The sequence below is a fragment of the Pristis pectinata genome, chromosome 6 (genome assembly GCF_009764475.1).
Source record: "Pristis pectinata isolate sPriPec2 chromosome 6, sPriPec2.1.pri, whole genome shotgun sequence".
Taxonomy (NCBI): Eukaryota; Metazoa; Chordata; class Chondrichthyes; order Rhinopristiformes; family Pristidae; genus Pristis; species Pristis pectinata.
Window position 1 is genome coordinate 67,824,409 of NC_067410.1, and position 16,361 is coordinate 67,840,769.

General features: G+C 40.5%; 1 protein-coding gene across 1 annotated transcript; it reads left to right on the top strand.

Moving 5' to 3' along the window:
* The first annotated feature begins 3,984 nt into the window (after positions 1–3,984).
* Positions 3,985–6,901, top strand: LOC127572019 (eotaxin-like). The gene is made up of 4 exons (XM_052018819.1): positions 3,985–4,107; positions 4,681–4,801; positions 5,236–5,313; positions 6,690–6,901. Exons 1-4 carry the CDS (start codon positions 4,032–4,034, stop codon positions 6,718–6,720), a joined length of 306 nt encoding a protein of 101 aa, XP_051874779.1. The 5' UTR covers positions 3,985–4,031; the 3' UTR covers positions 6,721–6,901.
* The last annotated feature ends 9,460 nt before the right edge of the window (positions 6,902–16,361 follow it).

Below are 16,361 nucleotides of genomic sequence, written 5' to 3' on the forward strand. Positions count from 1 at the left end.
CAACATCAGCTGAAATTCCATCTTTAATCAGGGATTCAACTAACCACAGGTACAAATTTTTATGAATTACTTTGCAGACCTACATTAATATGATTAAGAAGAAGTCCAGCAAAGGATATTTAGAGTTGACTGCTTCTAGTTGACCCATCTGTGTGATGGAATTTAAAATTCATTGTTGCTAGATTAAGACTTTTAAAGTAACATCATGAGTCCTTGCTTGTAGTCTATTTTCCTTTAGTGAAACTGGTGAGATCAGATTAGATTCTGTTTCTTTCTATGCAACATGAGTCATCACATCGGGATATTTCCAGGTCGAGACCATACATAAATAGTTCTTGAATTTCCCACTCACCCATGGCACAATGACTTCACAGCTCACTTGAGTTCAGCTTTCATGCATCTGATACATTAAAGCTGATGGTAATATTTTTATTTAGTTTCACTAGCATGCAGATCCCATTTTTAGACCACTGAAAACTCTGGCATAATTCAGTTTGCAAACAAAAATTGAAAACATTTTGTTATATATTTAGTTCCAGCTGCTTATTCCATCGGCAGTGAAATGTGGATTGGTCACATGGCCCTAACCATTTGTCAGAGCCTAGTAATTGTCTTTTAAAATCAATTATAAAGATGCTGCTGGTAGTTTAATAGATACACAGACAATATTGGGTAAAGGCATTTCAATCCTCTGAATTTACTGATTCTAACTCTGATGGAACTCCAGACAATCATGAGAACCAATTCCTGTGCACATGTTTTAAGTACTCTCCATCAAGTCAGTTTAATTTTTGAAACATGTTGGTTAGGTTCAATTTGTGATTTTACCACACAATATATGAAGAAGGGACCATGCTTAAAAACAAATCTAATACTTTATGACATTAAACATAGATCAAATTAAAGGAGATTGAGTAAATATTATGACAATAGTAAATAACTGGAAGCCAAGGCTAGAATACAAACTGAAATTTTCTTGCACAAATAGTAGAGAAAAGAGTAATTCCAATGCACAGCACAATCTCATTATGCACAGTTTGATAAACTGTAGCCCAATCTCTGTGTGCATGATACGTTTATGCACAAAGGCCACAGGGTGTGGTGCAGTAATGTTAATTAGCACACACCACAGAAGTGATACTAATTGACTTTACAAGTATTCAAGTATATGTGCTTATGAAATGGCAATTACCTAGAACACAGGAGCTGGCCTTCACTGGAGAGTGAAGGATTCCCCAGTCCCCTGTCTCTATTCAAGTAGTAATTGGGGAATCCATCTGACAAGTCCTGAAATCTTTAGAGATGGTCTTGATGTTATCCACTTCAAAGGTAAGTTCTTTTTTCTTTGCAAGCACTGAATCATTGACTTCAGTGCTTCTCAAATCTGCTCTGAATCTGCTCCAAATTGGCCCCACTACTTCAAGAAGTGATTAGATTGGCCGATATAAATGTTTCCACCACAGCATGAGATCATGCCAAATCATTTGCATGGGTCACATGACTTTTCACTTAGTGCATAGTTTCAGCACATGATTGTGCAGAGGCCTGGGATTTGTGATTCTAATACTCACAACACATTGCATGTTTGTGTGAGTTAGCAAGTCAGTCCCAGGTTTGCCCTGAAACTACTGTGGGTCCCCAACACAGTGCTGTGTTAATGCATGTTTCAAAATATAGAAAAGTTTCTAGGCCCAATAGGTCTGATTCTGTTAGTGTTCATAGTGATCATCGCCAATCTCAGTCTTTCTTTCTTTCTTTCTCTTCGTCCTTTTGGACCAGCAAAAGAACCATCTGTCAGTACATGAATCACACAGGTAACTGCTGCATTGATGACCTTGGATTTCATCTAATCTCAGGTGCTTCATAATCTCCCTGACATACTTTCTTACTTTTTACATTATTTCATCCACTAAAATACTAAATTGGAGCAGCTCACAATGTTATATGTAGGTTTAAGATCCTCACCTTGAGGAACCTTATAACACCAAGAGGATATTTCCTTTACTCCATCATCTTGCTGTTTTTCCCATTGGTCATGAATGACCGTCTGTATTTATGGACAAGTAGCAATGATTGGTAGATGTAAAAACAGAGAACTTACTAGTGGTGCAGTTGGTCCTAATGCAGGAGCAAGATTGACATTTCATTGGTCATGGTTAGCTGCATGTACCCATATAATGAAAACTGCAATTCTGCTACAACCTCTCTGCTTCACTGATTCAGTTAATCTTAATCATTGTAGCTTTGCCAAGATTGCAGATGCATTTGACAGAATAATCTAAGATGCAGCCATTTCTCAGATGCAAACCTGTTCTCCTCTGGCAGTCTATGATGTACCTTTTTTCTATGTATCATTTCAACCATGAAATATTACAAACAAATTATTGTATTAATTTTAACTTAGTGCCAATACATTGCAGTTCCTTGCCTCGTGTGGCGTTAGCTGGAAAGAGTATTTGGATACAAAAAGCACTTTTTAGAATCAGAATCAGAATCAGGTTTAATATCACTGACATATGTCATGAAATTTGTTGTTTTATGGCAGCAGCACAGTGCAAGACATAAAAGTCACTATAAGTTACCAATAAATAAATAAATAAAACAGTGTAAAAGAGGAATAATGAAGTAGTGTTCATGGGTTCATGGACTGTTTAGAAATCTTGATGGTGAAGGGGAAGAAGCTGTTCCGAAAACATTAAGTGTGGGTCTTCAGGCTCCTGTACCTCCTCCCTGATGGTAGTAATGAGAAGAGGGCATGTCCCGGATGGTGAGGGTCCTTAGTGATGGATGCCACCTTTTTGAGGCACTGCCTCTTGAAGATGTCCTCAATGGTGGGGAGGGTTGTTCCCATGATGGAGCTGGCTGAGTCTACGACCCTCTGCAGACTCTTTCGATCTTGCACATTGGAGTCTCCATACCAGGCAGTAATGCAACTAGTCAGACCAAATCTCCTCGAACTTCCAATGAAGTAGAGCCACTGGCATGTCTTCTTCATGACTGCATCAATGTATTGGGCCCAGGGTAGATCCTCTGAGCTGTTGATGCCCAGGAACTTGAAGCTGCTCACCCTTTCCACTGCTGACTCCTCAATGAGGACTGGTGTGTCTTCTCCTGACTTCCCCTTCCTGAAGTCCACAATCAATCCATGGTCTTGCTGACATTGACTGCGAGGTTTTTGTTGTGACATGCTTAACCAATCGATCTATCTTACTCCTGTACACCTTCTTGTTGCCATCTGAGATTCTGCCAACAGCAGTGGTGTCATTGGCGAATTTATAGATGGTGTTTCAGATACATTTGGAATACTATACAGTAGAATTCTTCTTTAATGCTTCAGTTACTGTGAACTCCCAGGCGACTTTGTGAACAATCTTTTAGGCACTTTTATTTCTACCAAAACAATCCCAACTTCTTTTGCTTTCCACTGTTTACACCTTGTGTCAAGTGAGGAATCTTCCCCACATCATATGCCCTTCAATTTGCAGTTCAACAGCTGTCACAAACTGATTCCCTGCGCAGCCAGGAATCAGCCAGAAGAGCTCATAGTGAACAGTTTATCATATTTTCAGCAGCAGATATTTTTACAATAAGTATTTCTGTTTTTTTTTCTCTGGGATGAAGACATCTTCTTCAAATAACTTATTTTTCTCCTCATGAAGACGTCAGCCCCTGATGTGACTGACATGGTGGATGTTTGCAAAGGATTCATTGATAATGGACAGAAAGATGCGGTTGGAAAAAATTGCTTTAACATCTTTCAGTGCCCTCTTTGCCCCTTTTAAAAATAATCTAGAAATTGCACAATGTGTCTGGCTTGTTATTAAAACAAGCCTTACTAAAATATGTACTTTTTAATTGTGGTTTTTCTCCACACCCCTCAATGTGTCATGCTTGTTTCCACTTCTTGGACAGGAAATTCCCCTGACGGCTAATGTATAAAGGACTTGAGCCTCTCAGTAGAGGCGACAAAGGACCTCAGCTGACTGAGCACAGAGCAAGCAGGCAAAGTAGCTGTCTGTTGAAGGTTTCACATGGTCATCAACATGCACCTGAAGATTGTTATAGTTCTGTTCCTCTTCTGTGCTGTTTCAGTGCTTAGTAGATCATGTAAGTTTTTGTATGCATTTCCAAAAATATAGTCTTATTATTGATACCTGTATAAACTAACAGTATACCATCAGGGATGTTGCAAAAATAACTTATGAACAAATTTAAAGTAATATATTTCTATCCCTGTCTGGAGTTTTGCTGTGGTATTGAATATAGTTGGCAAGGTGCAATAATAGAACTTAAACACTGAGACAATATCAGTACAAACACCTTATAACAAAGCACCCAGAGATCAATATATGTTAAGTAATTACTGTAAATGCATGTTTCAGCTTACACTTAAGTAGCTAAAATAGTTTGGTTCAACTCAGAAATGGAATGAAATTTTGAGTAGAGATAGATGTGGAATATTAAAAAGCTTGCAAATTATGCTGTGAATTAAAGATTTCAGTTCAATGCAGCTAGTGTGGATTTTCCATAAAGAGAAGACAAAATTTTTATTTTCAGTAAGTGCTCTTGTGATTTCTTTTTGGAATAGATTGCTTTGGTATTTGTACCATGAGGTAATTTTAAAATGCTTGTGTTTTCTTCTGAGTAAAACTGAAGGCAAACAATGCTTTTTATTTTCAGACCGAGGTCCTGGAAATGTCACTACAAATTGCTGCACAAGGGTGTCTCGAAAACGGATTACATTTCAGATTACTCATTACAAGATACAGCCAGAATTGTTTCCCTGCATCAATGCCATTGTGTATGCAAACTTTCTGTTTTCTTTTCCCAGAAGTCTTTCTATCTTGTTTGAATCTGATCATGTACCATTTTTGTTTTACATATATAAAAGCTTTCAGTCATTTTTATTTTCTGAAGCATCTAAATATCAAGTATTTAAAATAGTTCTTCTTGGAAAAATCGGACTAAGCTCTTGCCTAACATTAAGAATATTTTCGAAATGATTTTAACTGAACTCATGATAAGTTTACTCTTAAAATGAATGTTGAGTAAAAAAAGTTTAACCAGCATTAAAGTTAAAATTATTTAATTGTCACGCATTACTCACTCATTAGGATCTATTTTGCTGAAAAGCGCTAATTGCTGAAGGTTTTATTCATGAATTTTGAAGTGCTTAGGCTATTTCAAATCTATTTTCCAATCACTCATATAATACGCACACTTCTGCTCTTTCAGATTTTACACTGTGGAGAAAGGACCACTCTGTGCTGATCCAAGAGCACCCTGGACAAAAAAGAAAAGAAATGAGATTGAGTAAGTACATAGGACATAGAATAGCATAGCACAAGAACAGGCCCTTTGGCTCACAATGTCTATGTCGAACACAATGTCAAATTAAACTAAATCTCTTCTGCTTGAACATGATCCATATCCCTCCAACCTTGCATATTCATGCACCTTTCTAAAAGCCTCTTAAATGGCACTATCATATCTGCTTCCACTACCACCCCTGGCAACCTGCGTCAGGCACCTACCAGTCTCCGTGTAAAAAAACTTACCCCGCGCATCTCCATTAAACTTTCCCCCTCTCACCTTAAATGAATGTCCTTTAGTATTTGACATTTCTAGCCTGGGAATAAGATTCTGACTATCTACCCTATCTGTGCCTCTAATAATTTTATAAACTTCTCTCGGGTCTCCCCTCAGCTTCTGACGGTCCAGAGAAAACAAGCCAAGTTTGTCCAACCTCTCTTTATAGCTCATACCCTCCAATTCAGGCAGCATGCTAGTAAATGCCTGTTCCCTTTCCAAAGCCTTCACATCCTTCCTGTAATGGGGTGACCAGATATGCACTTAATATTCCAAGTGCAGCCTAACTGTACTTTTATATTGCTGCAACATGTCTTCTTGATTCTTATACTCAACGGTCTGACTAATGAAGGCAAGCATGCCATATTATTCCTTTACCACCCTATCTACTTGCGTGGCTACCTTCAATGAGCTGTGGACTTGAACTCCGTGATCCCTCTACATGTTAATACTGTGAAGGGTCCTGCCATGATTGTATATGTTCCCCTTACATTTCACCTCCCAAAGTGCAAAACCTCACACTTGCATGGGTTAAGCTCTATCTGCCAGTTCTCCACTGATGACTGTAAATGATCCATGCCCTGCAGTATCCTTAAACAACCTTCTTCACTGTCCACAACTCCACCAATCTTTGTGTTGTCTTCAAACTTACTAACCCACCCATCTACATTTTCATCCAAGTCACTGATACATATCACAAACTTTTAAGTAGTATTGATTGTTTAATGGGTAGAGGTGACTGACAAGAAGCCTGAAGCAACAAAACAGTGGAGTGTACCCTAAACATTGTCCTAAAAAATACATTATGCTTTTCACATAACATACCTATACTTTACCACTTTATGTTTGTGGTACTTTTTACAATATTAGTGGGAATTATGACTTGCAATTAAATTTGATACATGGTGACATAATATGCAGCATTATAATACACTAATTTTGCACTAATATTGAGTGTTTCATTTGAAGGTACAGTTTAGAACTTAAAAACAATTACAAGGAAAGTTAATAATTAGAATTGAATACTATTCAGTGTATAAATGTTATGGCTGAAGCTTATGTTCATTTCTTAACAATTTTTTTTTGTCATTTTTATATAGTGCCAGGATACAGAAAAGCATGGCACACTGAAGCTGGATGAATTACTTTTGATTTTTAAGACTGAAAGAATATAAATTATGATATTTTTAAAAGATTTGTATGTGTGTATGTTGAAGAATTATTCTGTAATTTTGTATTTATTTCTGTAGGTGCTGTATAATTGCAATGTCGTTCTATCAATATATTCTGTATATAAAATTGCAAATTTATATTTTACATTATGGCAATAAAATTACTTTTTGGAAAAAAACTCTTCCTGTATCTACTTATGAAGGAATAGCATCTTCTTTCATGGTCTTCTCAAATGAACAGTAAATACTGGCTGCCAAGAGTGTGAACTAGAGACCGTTAGGATGGTGATTTTTCACCTCTGGGGTGTGGCTTCATATCTATCCCAAATTCTTGCTGGGATTAAAACCTACTCTCTGTCAGGTTTAATAATGCCACATAATTGAATCTAGGGTAATCTCTGTTCACGTCCTTAGGTGGTTCAACAGCATGATGTTACTTTATGGACAGATGCTCAACTGGCAGGTAAGAAGAATGTATTTGAGAAGGGTTTTATTTGGTCAATATATTTTAACAATACAATAAATGTGATGGGAACATTTCCTTTGATTTTCAAGCATAAAATAGAATCAGAGATATATACATTTGAAAAAAGGGGTTATTTGGCCCTTCTTATCTAAGCCAGCCAGAAATGAAGCACACCCTATAGTATTGTCATGCTACTTCAAGTGCCGACCTAGGTACTTTTTAACTCATGAGGTTTCAGCCTCTATCATCCTTTCAGACAGAGTTCCAGATTGCACTACCCTCAATTCCTTCTTTGAATTAATTATATCCCCTTGTTATTTACTTCTGGTCCTTTCATAATTTTATCCATCTTAATTAAACTCAATCCCCTTTATTAGCCAGTCTTGTCAGTGTCCCCTCATAACTACAGTTCTCCAGGCTTGACAGCATTATTCACTTCAATCTCCTCTATACCTTCTCTTTTCCTAACATATCGTTCTTGTAGTGTAGTCACCAGAAATGTGCTCAGGACTCCAAGTATGCCTTGCTAGTGCTACAGAAAGTTTTAACATGGATTTCCCTGCTCTCATATTGTGTAGCTCAGTTTATAAAGACAAGAATCCTGTATACCTTCTTAATGGCCTCACCTACCTATCCTGTAATCATCAGGGATCTCTGGGCATGCCCTCCAACATCCTTCCTTTCCTCTATACCTCTTAGTTTCCTACCATTTATCAGGTCTGGTTTGTGTCAATTATACTTCTTGGAATTGAATTCTGTTTGCCACTTTGGTGTCCGGCTAACCAATCCTCTGACTGATAGTAGACTGCAAAAAGGAGGATATCTTTCTGCAGCTTACAACTTTTAGCCTCATTTTCAACCACACCTTCAATTTTGACATCAGCTTTCTTTGTAATCATGGCACTAACATTACATCTACATCCATATCAATAATATGCATCCCAAAAAACAAGGGACCCAGGAATGCTACAGAATCCTACTGCACACAGCTCTTTAGCTATTAAAACTCAGGCTGATATTTACCCTTTGTTTTATCGACTGAGACTATTTTTTAATTTGACTTGCCACTTTTCCTTGGATCTCATCAGCTTTTACTTTCTTAATCAGTCTTGAGTCATAGACATATGCAGCATAGAAACTAGCCCTTCAGCCCACGGAGTCTGAGCCAACCATAAGCAACCATTTTTATACTAAACCTATTCTAATCCATTTTATTCTCCCCACAGTCTCATCAACTCCTCCCTGACTTTTCCCATTATAGGAAATGTTACACTGGCCAATTAATTTACCAGCTAGCATGTTTTGGGATGTGGGAGGAAACCAGAGCAACCAAAGGATGTTCATGTGGTCACAGGAAGGATATGCAAACTTCACATGGACAGCACCAGAGGTCGGGATAAACCTGGGTCATTGGAGCAGCAATTCTACTAGTTGAACCTCAGTACCGCCCCAGGTCTTGTTAAATCCCATGCTAAATCCTTGCTGACTACAGCAAATACACTAATCTTTTTCAGTCTGCTTGTTATTTTCTTAAAAATACAATTGTTGTCATACACATTTTCTCAACAAATCCATGCTGTCCTCCATTAACTTATACCTCTCTAAATATTGATTTATATCGACCTTCAGAATTTTTTCCTGTAATTTCTTCCTTCACTGATGATAGGCTTACTAACTTTTATTTACTTGGTCTATCCCTTTCTCCCTTTTAAATACCGCACAAGCTATCTTCCAGTCCTCTGGCATCTCAATAAACAAGGTTAGAAAATGATAGTGACAGCCTGTGTCATCACTCCCCTTGCTTCTTTTAAGAGGTTTTAGTACCTTTTATCGAAGCCTGTGGATTATCCACTTTTTCAAGATTGTATATTCAATGTACTCTATCCGTTTTTCTCTCTTCTTTTGCTCTTGCTCTCACTCTCTTTCATTCTCTCTCTCTTTCTCTCTGTCTCCTTCTCTTTCTCATTTATCCTCCTTAAGATGAATGTCTGCATCATGAAGATAGAAGGAAATTATTGATTTAGATCAGTATGCACCTCATCCACATCCACAATCTAATAAGAATAATTATTTCTTCCTCTATAAACATGTCAGTTTGGGGAAATATAAGGGCTGTGGTATTTGAAGTGAACTGTAAATTGGTTTAAAAACTGCATAGAATAGAAAACACAATGGAGGGACTTAAAGCTTGTTTCTCATTCACACAGAAGTACATTAACGACTTGGAAACAGGCCCTAAAGGAGCAGGGACCAAACCTGCAAACACCTTCGGCACCACACAAGTGCTGGCCTCCACTTTGTGCCAACATTTCTGGAATGAAACAAGCTACAACTTCCTAAATCAAAGGAAAAAGTACTGTCACTGAGGTCAAATGGCATCCCAATCATTTACCACAATTTTCACCACAACTTCTGTTGAAGTTGTCCCAGATTCTGCATTTAAAAGGAAAGTATTATATTTGATCCTGATTCATTTGTATCCTGATATATACAGATGCTCTGAAGTGAAGTGCTTGTACAAATTTAAGGGGATTGACTATGGGGGCACTGATATTATCAGGTGAAAATAACTTTTTTTCAAATCTAGAAACTGGCAAGATTATTATCAAGTGCCATAATATTGCGTCTGGAAACTTCTAAACCTTATAATGTTACTCCTTTTTCTTAGGTAGTCCATTGGGATCAAGAATAACTTACTTCCTCTACAGCTCTGTAGGTTCTGAGGGAGCTGACAAGGCCAAAGTGAGACCTGCAGACTATGCCACAGATGGGACAGGAAAAGCTTAAAGGGGCAGGGGAGCTGTATAGTTTGGGAGGTGGTGCAGTTCTTTCACTGGTTACATTAAGCTTCTGTGTGCTCCTGACAAATGGTCCTAAATACAACATGAATGTTCCTCCTCCATTTTCAGTGGTCATGGAGCAGGGATTCCCACAAGTAGGTGAAGATTTTGCAATTTTTCAAGGAAGCTTGGAGAACATCTGATCCACCTGACCACCGGATAATCTCTTGCCACCTTGGAGCTTGGAAAAGAGTGTTTCAGGAATCTGGTAATGGACATTACAATAACATGATCTGCCCATTGCATTAACTGAATGCAATAGAGGCCTTATTGCTGGGAATATTTTGTCTGGGAGAAGACACTGACATTGGTTTGCTTCTCCTCACTGTAGAGTTGGAGGATTTTGAAGAACCTGTTTTGGTGCTATCAGTCAGGTTATTGAGAAGCCTGCTGTAGGTAACCCATGCCTCAGAACCAGACATGCGGGCTGGGATCATTGTTGCCTGGTAGACCATAAGCTTTGTGCTGGGCCCAAGGTCTTGATCTTCAAACACTTTTTTTTCCTCAGACAGTCAAAAGCTGCGTTGATGTGCAGGCGATTGTGGATTTCATTTTATGTGTCTGCTTTTGCTAAGCAGTGACCTCCTGACATATATAATATCCAGGGGCTCATCATGAATCTTTATTGTCAGAGGGCAGTGTTGTATAGTGGGGGCAGATTACTAGAGAATCCTTGCTTTGCAGGTATAAGACCAATTGTTTTGGATGCAGTAACATACAAAATGTTGGAGGAACTCAGCAGGTCAGACAGCATCTATGGAGGGAAGTGGATAGTTGATGTTTCAGGTCATCAGGACTAGAAAGATAGAGGGGAGATAGCCAGTATGAAGAGGTTAGGGGAAGGGGTGGAGAAAGATCTGGCGGATCCAGGTGAAGGGGGAGGGATGATAGGCGTGAGAGGGGCAGAGTGGGAATAATGTAGGATGCTGGGAGATGATAAGTGGAAGTGACAAAGGGCTGAAGATGAGGGAACCTGCTGGGACAGTGGACCATGGAATAAAGGGATGGGGGTGATGGGCAGATCGGGAGAGCCAGGGAAGGGAAAGAGAAGGGGTGATGGGGCTGGTCGGATAAGGAAAAAAGGGGACAGAGGAGAGTGCTTACGTGAAGTTAGAGAAATCAATGTTCATGCCATAAGGTTGGAGACTGCCAAGGCAGAATATGATGTGCTGTTCCCCTAATCTGTGTCTGGCCTCAACTTGGCGGTAGAGGAGGCCGTGGGCAGACACGTCAGTGTGGGAATGGGAAGTGGAATTAAAATGGCTGGCCACCGGGAGATCCTGGCTGTTACAGCAGACCTTGCCATGCGTTCACTATCCCCTCCGACCATCCCCTCACCGAGGTGGAATGTTCTGTCCTAAGCAGGGGCATTACCCTCGTCCCCCTGCACCCGCACCTCAACAAGTTCTGCGCCCACCATGATGCTGAGCTCTTCTTCCATCAACTCTGCCTCCATGCCTACTTCTTTGGCAAGGATTCCCCACCCCCACCGATGACTCCTTCTCCTGCCTCAAGCCTTCCTCCTCTTCTTGGACACACCACTCTGTCCTTTTGACTGCTCTGGATCTTTTCATCTCTAGCTGCCAACGGGACATTAACCATCTTGACTTCACTACTCCCCTCACCTACGCCAACCTCACCCCCTCTGTACGTACTGCTCTCCACTCTCTCCACACCAAACCCAACCTCACCGTCAAACCTGCAGATATGGGTGGCGCTGTTGTAGTCAGGCAGACTGACCTCTACCTTGCAGAGGCCATTCAGCAGCTCTTGGACACCTCCTCTTACTTACCTCTGAACCAGGACCCCACTGAGAAGCATCAGGCCACTGTCTCCCGCATCACCGCCGACCTCATCACCTCCGGAGATCTCCCATCTACAGCCTCCAACCCCATTGTTCCCCAACTCCGCACTGGCCCATTTCTACCTCCTACCCAAGATTTACAAACCAGTTGTTGTAGGCCCATTGTTTCAGCTGCTCCATCCCTACTGAACTCGTATCCTCGTATCTTGATGCCATTTTGTCCCCCTTGGTTTAGTCCCTTCCCACCTACATCTATGTTACTTCACATTCTCTCCACCACCAACAGCTTTCAGTTCCCTGGCCCTGACTGCCTCATTTTCACCATGGACATCCAGACCCTGTACACTTCTATCCCCCATCAGGAAGGTTTCAGGGCTCTCCGCTTCTTCTGCGATAACAGACCCAACCAGCTCCCCTCCACCACCACCCTCCTCCGTCTGGCAGAACTGGTGCTCACCCTCAACGACTTCTCTTTCGGCTCCTCCCACTTTCTCCAGATCAATGGTGTGACATACTTTAAAGGAAATCCACAGACATGAGATGGTGTTAGATCTCAAACAAAATGTGCAATTTAAAACAAAAGCAGAATCCTGCAGTTTGGATTTAGTAAATTCTTTAATCTTGAGTTTTTAACACGAGAGGAAAGCCCAATTTCTTCTGATCATAATACACTCCAGGTACCAAGCAGAATCAGTGAAGTGATAAGAATTCAACACAGTAGTTCAGTACTTTTCATGTATTTATTCTTGCCACTCTTTCCCAAGCTATTTTCTTCTGAAGATCTCATAGAACATAGAATGGAACTGCACAGGAACAGGCCCTTCAGCCCACAATGTTGTGCTGAACTAATTAAGCTAAAGACACCTAATCCCTTCTGCCTCCATTCTCTGCATATTCATGTGCCTATCTAAGAACTTCTTAAATGTCTTTTTCTTATCTGCCTCAACCACCACCATTGGCAGCACATTCCAGACACTCAACACTCTGTGTAAAAAACTTCCCCTCCACCACCACCCTCCTCCCTCTGGCAGAACTGGTACTCACACTCAACAACTTCTCTTTCGGCTCCTCCCACTTTCTCCAAACCAAAGGTGTAGCCATGGGCACTCGCATGAGCCCCAACTATGCCTGCCTTTTCGTTGGCTACGTGGGACAGTCCATGTTCCAAGCCTACACCTGCACCGCTCCCCAACTCTTTCTCCGCTACATTGACAACCGCATTTGGTGCTGCTTCCTGCACCCATGTGGAGCTCATTAATTTCGTCAACTTTGCTACCAACTTCCACCCTGCCCTCAAATTCATCTCCAACACCTCTCTCCCCTTTCTTGATCTCTCTGTCTCCATCTCCAGAGATAGATTATCCATTAAAATCTTCTACAAAGCCACTGATTCCCACAGTTACCTCAACTACACCTCTTCCACCCAGTCACTTGAAAGGATACAGTTCCCTTCTCTCAGTTCCTCCATCCTTCCCTTCATTCCATGGTCCTCTGTCCTATCAGATTCCATCTTCTTCAGCCCTTTGTCACCTCTACCTGTGACCTCCCAGTTTCTTACATCATTCCCACTCTCCCCCTCCCTCACCTCCCTATTATCCCCCCTCTCCTGGATCTATCTATCACCCACCAGCTCTTTCTCCACCCCTTCCCTCCACCTTTTTATTCTGGCTATCTTCCCTCTTTCTTTCCAATCATGATGAAGGGTCTCAACCTGAAACATCAACTGACCATTTCCCTCCATAGACGCTGCCTGACCTGCTGAGTTCCTCCAGCATTTTGTGTCTTGCTCCAGATTTCCAGTATCCGGCAGCCTCTCTTGTGTCTCTGTTTTGTATGCAATGGAGCCTTCCCTTGCATTATGACCAATACTTATCACTACTGGTTAATAGTGAATACAGGTGCTATAATATTAAAGTACTTGGAGTTAGGGTAACTGCGTGCAACTTAAGTGTTAAGATTGATATAATATTAATAAAGTCATGGTAAAATAATGGGATGACTCATAGAAGAGGAAAGAAGCATTGTATATGTTTCCTGTAGATGATACTGCCAGCCTATAGATAAAGAAAGGTCTGAATTCATACATGTGGCTATGTTTCCAAAGACATTAATGTAAAAAATACAAACACATGATTTTCATGGCTGCATTGCACATAGTAGAATTGACTGCACAGCAACACTAATGCTTGCAGTTTTAACAAGCTTACTTCCTTTTTACCCTTGTTAATGCTCAATGGTGTGACATATTTCAAAGGAAATCCACAGACATGAGATGGTGTTAGATTTCAAACAAAATGCACAGTTTAAAACAAAAACAAAATCCTACAGTTTGGATTTAGTAACTTCTTTAATCTTGAGCTTTTAACACGAGAGGAAGGCCAAATTTCTTCTGATTGTAATACACTCCAGGTACCAAGCAGAATCAGTGAAGTGATAAGAATTCAACACAGTAGTTTAGTACTTTTCACGTATTTATTCTTGCCACTCTTTCCCAAGCTATTTTCTTCTGAAGATCTCATAGAACATAGAACAGAACAGTATAGGAACAGGCCCTTCAGCCCACAATGTTGTGCCGAACTAATTAAGCTAAAGACACCTAGTCCCTTCTGCCTGCACATGGTCCATATCCCTCCATTCTCTGAATATTCTCGTGCCTATCTAAGAACCTCTTAAATGTGTCTTTCTTATCTGCCTCAACCACCACCACTGGCAACACGTTCCAGACACTCACCACTCTCTGTATAAAAAACTTGCCCTGCATACCTCCTTTGAACTTCCTCCCTCTCACCTTAAATGCATGCCCTCTAGTATTAAACATTTCAACCCTGGCTACTAGCTAGGGTCGATACCAGTTGCCTACTCTATCTATGCCTCTCATAATTTTATAAACTTCTATCAGGTCTCCCTTCAGCCTCTGCCACTCCAGAGAAAACAACTCCAGTTTGTCCAACCTCTCATTATAGCACATGCCCTCTAATCTCAGAACACAAATCTAAAGGGTAGGAAAACAAAATCTGATGTGGGAAATCTGTAAAAAAAAACAAAAAATATTGGACATACTCATTACGTTTGGCAGAATCTGTAGAGAGAGAAACAGAGTTAATGTCTCAGGTTGATGGCCTTTGTCAGAACAAACTTCCTGATGCCTCTGACAGAATGTTGTGAACCTGACATGTTAACTCTGTTTCTCTCCTCACTGAAGCTGCTGTGTATCTCCAGTAAAAGTTGCTTTATTTCTGAAGGATTAGGATTTGTTTGTTGTAGACAACTCTCTCCAAATTATAGCATGAGATTCATTAACTCAGGGCTGACTGTAAATACATTTATCTTCTGCTTGATGAGATGTTAGTCAACATTTGCTTTCTTCTCAAAAAGAGACAGTTATATGCTTCACCGTATGTCTATGAATCTCAAAGCACCTTCCCTGTTTACTTTTATTGATGTAAACTTTTCAGATGGCCACTTTGCTTGACAAATGATCTTTGCTGGAAACGGTAGCGTAGCGGTTAGCGCGACGCTATTACAGCGCCAGCGATCAGGGTTCGATTCCCGTCGCTGTCTGTAAAGAGTTTGTACGTTCTCCTGTGTCTGCATGGGTTTCATCTGGGTGCTCCAGTTTCCTCCCACATTCCAAAGATGTACAGGTAGGTTAATATGGGTTTAAAATGGGAGGCGCAAACTCATTGGGCCGGAAGGGCCTGTTACCACGCTGTAAGTAAAATTTCAAAAAATTTTTTAAAAGATCTCGGTAAACGGAAACTGTCGAGGTCCCTTTTGTTCACGGTCAGGTATTAGCTACATAAGTTTTAAAATGAACTGATGACACAACAAAAACAATAGCAAACACAAGGTTACTGGGTGAAAAGGATGATGCAAGTCAGAATATAGAGATTAAGAGATGGGAGGCCATCCAGAAAAACTCTGGAAAAGTCTAAAGGAAACAAAAAAAATGGATGAGGGTTTCAGCCACAAATACGCTTGAGGTAGGGGTGAATCTAGGCAACATTGAGGAGATCTTGGTGATGAAGTAGATAAGGGGTTGGAAGTTTACCTTAGAGTCAAACAGGACACAAAAGCCTAGATAGCCCTTTCCTACTTTTTACTGACATTAAAACAGTCAACAGTGATATTGAGTCAGGTATTAACAGTATACAAGTTGCGCTCAGCATTATGTTTTTGGATGAGGGACAACATGAACTTGTGAAATAAGGGAGAGCAATTGATGGATCACTGGGGGCTCCAGAAGGAAGGGTGTGGGACTGGGAAGGGGATGATATGAGCAACTGCATCGACAGGGCAAGAAGGATGAGAAGGAATAATTTACTGCATTCACAGTCACAGGGAATGTCACTTGTAATAGGTGAGTGTAGTTTCAGTAGGAAGGCAGATACATAAACCTGATATATGTCCAGTCCTGATGAAGGGTCTCAGCCCGAAACATCGACTGTTTATTTCCCTCCATGGATGCTGGCTGATCTGTTGAGTTCATC

Excerpts from the sequence above, each read along its gene's own strand:
- LOC127572019 (XM_052018819.1), top strand. The coding sequence starts at position 4,032 with ATGGTCATCAACATGCACCTGAAGATTGTTATAGTTCTGTTCCTCTTC. Across the intron at positions 4,802-5,235 it reads CCCTGCATCAATGCCATTGT|ATTTTACACTGTGGAGAAAG; the intron begins GTATGCAAACTT and ends CTGCTCTTTCAG. Across the intron at positions 5,314-6,689 it reads AAGAAAAGAAATGAGATTGA|TGCCAGGATACAGAAAAGCA; the intron begins GTAAGTACATAG and ends ATTTTTATATAG.